The following is an 8,506-nucleotide window of genomic DNA, read 5'->3' as shown; positions in this document are numbered from 1 at the left end:
TCTGCCTGGGGACACTTTCTCATTTGTGCTCCTCAGTGGGACCCATTAAAAGTCCAAGAAACTTTGGAGTTAGATTCTGACTTGGAGATCTAGAGAAGTTTCTTCAGCTCCCTCTCAGGGACTGATGTTCAGGGCCTGAGCACAAAGCCCCAGAGGCTCATTAAAGTCCTTGTGCTGTGTCTGTGCTGATGAGCTGGGCTGGGCTGCTGGCACAGAGGCAGCTCCTGGTAACCAAGAGGAGCTTCAAAAGCACATTTCTCTTGATGAACAGCTCTCCTGCCAGCCCAGCAGGGCTGGGACACTGCCTGCAGCCACCCTGGGCCCAGCACAGAGGCAAAGAGAGCTTCAATCAGTCAGGGCTGGGAAGGTGCTGAGAAGTGCCTGGGGCAGAATCACTGCCAGCCCTTGGCACAGGAACCTCTGGCTGCAGGACAATGCAGCTGCAGCTCCTGGAGCCATCTCCTAAAGCTGGAACATCCCAATGCCTACAGACTCTGTGAGTACCTTCTCTGATTGTCTCTTGTGCAGAGCAGGCAGGGGTGCCCAGGGCTGTCCTGCAGAGCAGGGTCCTGCAGCCCAGGGCACTGTGCTGGGGCAGGGACTCTGCTGCCTGCCAGGGACAGCTCGCAGCCAGCCCTGGCAGCTGCTCCCAGCACAGGGGGACAAGATCTGGGTGGGAGGAGACAGCTGGTGCAGCTTGGAAGTGTTCTCCTTGTGTGGTGAGGATGATGCATTGTTCAGGACTGCTCCTAGCCTTACATTTAACTCCATAACATTTCCAAGTAGAATTTACAGGGAGCACAGCAAGGCAGGGGCTGCATAAAAGGGAAAATCCTGCTTTTATATTCTACTACTCTGGGTGGCCATTATAGGAAATTGCCCATAGGTATTCATCTCTCATTTCATGCGGAGAAAAATCAAAATATTTTCTCTCAGATCTTAATAAACCAGGCAATGCAGAAATAATCACAGGAGCCCTTAGAGACAGCATCAGTGTCGCTTTTCCAGCCTCCTCAGGGTTGCTGTGATGTTGCCATCAGAGCTGCAGAGCAGAGCTGTCCCTAGGAATTGCCTGAGTTGGGAGGGGTCTGCAGGGCAGGGATGAGCCCCCAGGGCTGGGCTGGGGTCTGATAGCACTGGCAGGGCCCAGCCCTGGGCATAGAGAAGAGGCTGCTGGCAGGGACAGCTCCAGGCAGCAGAGCCCTGGGCAGGCAGTGGGGGGAAAGTGCCCCCAGGCTGTGCTGGGATATTTCAAGTCCTCTCCAAACCCAACTATTCCATGGTTCCTTTTTTTACAGATCCCCATGCCAAGACACAGAAAATGTTCAACAGCAGCTCCATCAGCCACTTCCTCCTGCTGGCATTGGCAGACACGCGGCAGCTGCAGCTCCTGCACTTCTGCCTCTTGCTGGGCATCTCCCTGGCTGCCCTCCTGGGCAATGGTCTCATCATCAGCGCCATAGCCTGTGGCCACCACCTGCACACGCCCATGTTCTTCTTCCTGCTCAACCTGGCCCTCAGCGACCTGGGCTCCATCTGCACCACTGTCCCCAAAGCCATGCACAATTCCCTCTGGAACACCAGGAACATCTCCTACACTGGATGTGCGGCTCAGCTCTTTTTCTTTGTATTCTTCATTGGAGCAGAGTTTTATCTGCTGACTGTCATGTGCTATGACCGCTACGTGTCCATCTGCAAACCCCTGCACTACGGGACCCTCCTGGGCAGCAGAGCTTGTGCCCACATGGCAGCAGCTGCCTGGGCCAGTGCCTTTCTCTATTCGCTGCTGCACACAGCCAATACATTTTCCCTGCCCCTGTGCCATGGGAATGTCCTGGGCCAGTTCTTCTGTGAAATCCCGCAGATCCTCAAACTCTCCTGCTCCAAATCCTATCTCAGGGAACTTGGGCTCATTGCTGTAAATGCCTGTTTGGTATTTGGCTGTTTTGTGTTCATTGTTTTCTCCTATGTGCAGATCTTCAGGGCTGTACTGAGAATCCCCTCTGAGCAGGGACGACACAAAGCCTTTTCCACCTGCCTCCCTCACCTTGCCGTGGTCTCCCTGTTCATCAGCACTGGCATATTTGCCAACCTAAAGTCCTCATCCATCTCGTCGCCATCCCTGGATGTGGCCCTGTCATTTCTGTACTCGGTGGTGCCTCCAGTCCTGAACCCCCTCATCTACAGCTTGAGGAACCAGGAGCTCAAGGCTTCAATGTGGAGACTGATAACTAGATGGTTTGAGGAACGTTAAACTGCTAACAAATTGTTGCAAACCATTTCTAATACAATTTATTTTTGATAGTTCTTCTTGGTATAATTTTGAGGGTTATATTTTTTTGTTTTACTTTTTAAGTATTGTCCACAAATAAACGTCATTGTTTGTGCCATTTCTCCTTTTGTTTCTTTGCATCCTCCCTGTGACCACAGACTCTGTCAATGAGGGGCTGTGCTCTCAGTGCCTTTAAATGAAGTAAAGGATCTGCGAGCAGAGTTTTCTGCAGAGATGCCCTTTTGTTGCCTTCTCTGGAGCTGCAGCAGCAATGTCTGTGTGCAGAGCTGGGGGCAGATCAGGGCTGGCCCAGAAGCTGTGCCCAGCAGCAGCAGCATTTGGTGTTGCCAGTGCTGCTGCTGTAGCCCTGCCCCGCTGCCCTGGTGGCCCTGGTGTTGCTGCAGGGCCTGAGTGCTCTCGGAGCCGGGCACAGTCCTGGGGGTGGCAGTGCCAGGGCTGCAGCAGGGACAGGCCATGGGCACTGCTGGGGCAGCGCTGATGCCTCAGCCCTGGCCATGGGGACTCCAGGCTCCTTGCCTAGGCTCTCTCAAGAACATGGCCAGGCCAATGCTCAGCACTGAAAACCCCCGTGAGCAGCCCCAGGCTTGCCATTGGCAGGCTGGGGACAAACAGCATGGCTGGGGCTCTGCAAGGGCCCTGGGGCAGACGGGAAGGAGCAGCAGAGCAGGGGCTGATCCATCTCCAGTGCGCTGCACAGCCCAGGGCAGCGTCCCAGAGCGTCCTGATGGAGCTGCCAACAACATCCCCCCTCTGCAGCCCTGGCCTCTCCCCCAGCTCACACAGGTGCCCCATCCTTGCAGGCACAGACATGGCAGCACTGGCTCAGCAGCCCCTGTTTGCATTGCACACAGCAGGGGGAGCATCCCCATGCTGTTGGTGTGGGGACATGAAGCTGAGGGAGCACAAATGCCATCAGCCCCTGGGGCCAGCAAGGGCTGGGGGACACCAGGGAAACCACTCAGCTTTGTCCTGGCCTCTGCAGTCAGCCAGAAAGTTTGTTCCCATCATCTGGGAGTTTCCTGTGCCACTGCAGACGCTGTTGCTCAGAGCCAGGGCTGCCTGGCAGCCACCCCAAAACTGCCCTCAGCATTTCCTTGGCTTCACTTTCCTTTACTTTCTTTACTCTTTGCTTTCTTTACTCTTCCTGCTGTAAATTTCTTTGCTTTCTTTATCCTTCCTGCTACACATTTCTTCTTATTTGCCACCCTTGTTCCCTGCCCTGCAAACAGACCATCCCTGTTTCCCGTCCCACTCTGGCCCCACTCCCCATTGCAGTTCCTGACTTGGCCCCATGGGAACGTCCCTTGGGCAGCAGGATCATCCTACAAGTGCTGCAGGAATTGTCTGCAGGCTCCTGCAGTGCCTGGTGCTGCTCCCTTGCCAGAGGCACCCCAGGCCAGGGGGGCACTTCTGGACTGCTGTGTCTGCCTCTGGGGTCCCTGTTCTGGGCAGTGAGGAGGAGCTGCAGAGGCTCTGCAGGACTGACAGGATGGGCTTTGGGGCTGGCAGGAGAAGCTGAGGGACCTGGGCTGCTGGAGCTTCTGAAGAGGAGGCCCAGGGCTCCTCCTGCAACTGCTCCAAGGGTGGTTCCAGAGAGTCACAGAATCAGAAATGTTGGATAAGACCTTGGAGATCATCAAGTCCAACCTGTGCCCTGACACCGCCTTGTCTCCCCTGAGCCTCCTCTTCTCCAGGATAAACAACTGCAGGTCCCTCAGCTGCTCCTCACAGGAATTGGTAGCTTGTGTTCCAGACCCCTTCCGAGCCTTGTTGCCCTTCTCTGGACACGCTCCAGCCCCTCCATGGCCTTCCTCAATTGGGGGGCCCACGACTGGACACAGCACTCGAGGTGCTGCCCAAGCAATGCTAAGCACATAGGAACAATCCCTGCCCTGCTCCTGCTGGCCACACCATTCCTGATCCAGGCCAGGAGCCATTGGCCTTCTAGGCCCCCTGGGCACACTATTGGCCCATGTCCAGACTGCTGTCAGTCAGTCTCTGCAAGTCCCTTTCTTGCCTGGCTGCCATTCAGCCACTCTGTCCCCAGCCTGTAGCACTGCAGGAGTTGTTGTGGCCAAAGTGCAGGACCCGGCACTTGGACTTGTTAAACCTGACCTTGTTGGGTTTGGGCCCTGGATCCAGCCTGTCCAGGTCCCCGTGGAGAGCCCTCCTACCCTCCAGGACATCCACACTCACACCCAGCTTGGTGTCATCTGCAAATTTGCTGATGCTGGACTCAGTCCCCTCATCCAGTTCATCAATGCAGATATTGAAATCCACGCTGGCTGGCTCTGATCCCTCGGCCATCCTGTGGGTGCCCTGGGATGGCACTCAAGGTAATCTGTACCATAACCTTGCCGGGCACCCAGGTCAGGCTGACAGGCCTGGAGTTCCCCAGATCCTCCTTCCAGCCCTTCTTGGGGATGGGCTCACACTGGCACCTCCAGTGTGTGGTAGATAGGGAAAAGGCGCTGCAGAAGATCACGCGATGTCACGGAAAGCCAGGACCCTTTGTTCCTCTAAGATAAAGATTACCCTAGGAATGTGGCCCCACTAACAGTAGGAATGTGGCCCCACTAACAGTAGTGCTAGTAGCTTTCCATTCCTTACCCAGTACTTTTCCATTCCCTACTAACCATAGATAAGAAGGACAAACCCCCATTTTGACGTAGAGGACCCCTTAGACTATAAGACCCCACAAGAAGAAGTAATAAACGCCTTTAGACCGTCCATCATATTGATGTCTGCGTGTGTCATTGGTCTGAGCGGCCCTGGAGAGTGGGCCGCTGTGCTGATCCTCAGAACCAGGTTGCCTGCCTTGCTCCAGAAGGCAACATTTGGTGCCGGGAACCCGGAAAGCGATCTGCGCCAGGGGAACGGGGATTCTCCTGGACAGAGGACAGCGGATGTGGCAGCAGGTCTGACCACAGCGGGAGGGACGCCTCCGGACCAGCGCGGACAATGGAATCCACAGCGAAGGTCGTAAGTCAGGCTCATGAGCAATGGGGAATTAAAGGTGAGCTCAGGAACTCTAATCTTGCTATTGCAAGGCTCCTAGAGCTGGGGACAATTGAACGTCCGGTAAATATATTATATTGGGAAGCGCGGGAGAAGTGCACTGCCGCCTCAGCAGAGGACTCTAAGTCCGCAGGCAGTGGTAAAAACCTCAAAGCGTGGGGGAAAGTAGAAGAGGCCCTACACAAGACGTTAGAAGAACAGGAGACGCGGGAAGCCGCGCGTATACATTTATTAGCTACACCAAAGCTGGGGGTGGGGGCCGCGACGCAGACCGCCTCTGAGAGCGATCGGATTGAAGGCGGGAATACGCGGGGGCCGGGCGCGTTCCACCCCTTCCCGAGCCCGAGCCCAGACCCCCTGGAGCCCCCAGGAGACCCCCCGGAACCCCCAGGGGACCCCCCAACCTTCCCACAGAGCCCGCCAGGTCCTAGCCCCCCCGTGGAACCGTCCAGAAAAACTGTGGTTTCTCTATCCGTCTCTTCCCCAGTGGTCGCCGATCAGGAGGCAGAGCAGCGCGCACGATGCTTCTGGCAGGGACTCACGGAGGAGGCGCGGGACGAGGCCGGATTGTTGGACCCTGCCAGGATCGGTAAAAACTCGCCCCCGCCATGTGTGTTTAAAAATGGCGCCGAACCAGATGGCGAGGGCGGAAGGGAGGAGGCGGGGGGCAGAAATGCAGTCAGCCTGCTTAACAACGCATGCGCGGGCGAGTGGGGAGAAGGGGCGGCCCCCGTAGTAGAGTGCAAAACCAACCAGAGCGCTCTATTCAAATTAGGTCCTTATAGGGTAAGGATCTCCCCCAGCAGGAGGCGGGGGGAGCCCAGGGGGAGGGAGCGGCACCACTCGCGAAGGGAGGAGCGAGGTCGAAGCCGAACAAAACGGCACAGAGCACCGGAAGTGTACCGACAGTCAGCTTCCGGCTCAGAGTCAAGTAACAGCTGGTCAGACAGCTCGGAAGAGCCGACCAAGTCCGGCTGGGACTTGGAAACCGAGAGAGCAGAATTAATGCAGTTTCGAGCGAAACCGAATAAAGCTTCAAACAATATCGGGAAACAATCGCAACACAAACTCACCGATTGGGGAAAAATAAAAGCAGCCTGTGGGGACTGGGCACCGGCAGCCTCCATGCACGCTTTCCCGGGGGGGGTTGCCGGAGCACGGGGGAACCAACAAAGGGCATATACCCCAGTTAACCCAAAAGAAGCCAAAGCGATTTCAGAAATAGGGATCAACTCAGCTGTAGTACCCACTCTTGAGGACGACCTTTCTAGCAATAACAATCTACTCACTTTTGATATTACGCAAATAAGCCGCATGCTTTTTGATGGGGCGGGGCGGATTGTATTTAGGCAGGAGTGGCAGGACGACTGCGTTAGCCCAGGCTTCTGGGGAAGGGCAGCAACTCAGCGAGCTGTCCCCAGTCGGCACAGCTTTCCCTGGCAGCACCCTCACTCCAAGCACGCCCGAGAGGGACCTGTTGGAGCTGCGGGAAGACGCCTTGCCAGGGACTTTAGATCCCGGCCCCGGGGAAACGGGAGAGGGAGGGGGTGCGTGGGCCACACTCAGCCTCCTCCCACTGCAAATGCGAGACAACCCATCTATGCCAACCCCCAGTGGGGCAGGGGACCCTTATACCCCATGCCCCCACAGGGAGCAGTCAATTTCGCATCCCCGCCAGCAGCACAATGGCAGAGTTATGCAGCACCCTCAGATCACTCGCACCCCCCACCGCCACAAGCCGCGCCGGTGGTACAAGGCCAGCAGGAGGCGCCCCAGAGCGGGATCCCTGGGTGGCTTTGGCCATGAGAATAGGGAAGGAGCCCCTGATGGTGTGCGGAACATGCCACCTTTACTGCAGTCAGGATCCCCACATCATAGGGCTTCAGTTCTGGGCGGACATGGGATCAGACTGCACGATTTTTCCCCAAGCACATTGGCCCGGGCATTGGCAATTTACAGAAGTCCCTCCAGTGAACAGAGTGGGAGGGCAGTCCCGAGTGTGGAAAAGCACCCAGCTGGTGGCTTTAACACTTCACACAAAAAAGAGACCAGGAGTGTCAACATCAGCAGCAGCCCTAATGCTGGAAGAAGCACCCTCCTCACGACAGGGCACCGTGTCAGTCATTCACATCAACAGCCACGACCCAGTCAAAGGCTACTTCCAGATTGGCAACGACAAAGCGGACGCCGCAGCGAAAGGTGTCTGGACATTGCAGGAAGCCCTGAAAAAGGCCCAGATCGAGGAGCAGAGAAAGGCAGAGCTGGAGGACGAGAGGGACCGCGGGAGAGACGTGGATGAGGAGCTGCAGCAGGGGAAGCAGAAGCTGCTGCAGCGAGCGACAAGGATGAAGCTGAAGGAGGAGGAAGATGTGCGGGAAGGGAACGCGCTGTTCCTCAGTGCCAAGTACAACATGATCTGGGACAAGCAAGTCCTGGAGAAGCAGATGATCCTCGAGGAACTGGCGGAGGAAGAGAAGCGCCTGAACAAGATGATGGAAATGGGGCAGGAGAAGGGCATGGAGGTCCAGGAGGAGCAGGAGCTCCAGAGGAAGCAGGAGCTGATGAGAGCCTGGCAGGGCATTGTGAAACAGATGAAGCAGAATGTAGAGGAGTGGGCATTGAGGGCTGAGGAACTGTACCAGGAGGGCCAGAGGCAGCTGGAGCGACTGGAGCAGATGAAAAAGGGAGGATCAGAAGGCCTGGGAGCAGAAACAGGAGCGGAGGGCCCATAGGTGGTAATTAGAAATTAGCTAGGCGAATGGGAACGGGGCTGGAGGTTGATGCTCACGAGGAGAGGGTACGCAGCTGTCAAAAAGAACGGCAAATTAGGTGGTGTCCACTTAAGTCAATTAAGCCAGACCTCCATAGCGAGCAGAATGAGACTGATGAGAATTGCGAGTTTCTGTTTACAGGACATGCTTGTGGGACGTCCTTGTGACGCGTACATCCCCGTTCCAGAGGAAAGTGACAGACCACCAAGCCGCCAGGCAGCGCCTGAGAGACCCGCACGGGTGAGACCCAAGCATCAATGGTGTTTCTGTGTGATTTTGCTGTTGGGGCTTGTTGCCAGAGGGCAAGCCAGCCCAGACCACTACCCGCATCGGCCATTCAGGTGGGTCATGCAACACCTTAGTAGTGACAAGGTGCTCAAAGAAATCACCACACCGAACGCCCCATCCTTCGTGCTCCGCATCA

At 56.3% G+C, this 8,506-nt stretch overlaps 1 protein-coding gene across 1 annotated transcript; it reads left to right on the top strand.

Annotated features, from left to right (window-relative positions):
• Positions 1-1,702: 1,702 nt before the first annotated feature.
• Positions 1,703-8,249, top strand: LOC134434710 (olfactory receptor 14J1-like; the record flags this gene model as incomplete). Its single annotated transcript, XM_063183337.1, has 3 exons — positions 1,703-2,164; positions 5,726-5,900; positions 8,224-8,249. Coding segments are annotated over 3 exons (663 nt in total), but the record flags the coding sequence as incomplete, so codon positions are not given.
• Positions 8,250-8,506: the final 257 nt, after the last annotated feature.

The sequence above is a fragment of the Melospiza melodia genome, unplaced genomic scaffold (genome assembly GCF_035770615.1).
Source record: "Melospiza melodia melodia isolate bMelMel2 unplaced genomic scaffold, bMelMel2.pri scaffold_46, whole genome shotgun sequence".
In the NCBI taxonomy this organism is placed as follows: Eukaryota; Metazoa; Chordata; class Aves; order Passeriformes; family Passerellidae; genus Melospiza; species Melospiza melodia.
Note: the sequence above shows the minus strand (reverse complement) of the source record. Positions and strands in the feature narration are given on the sequence as shown.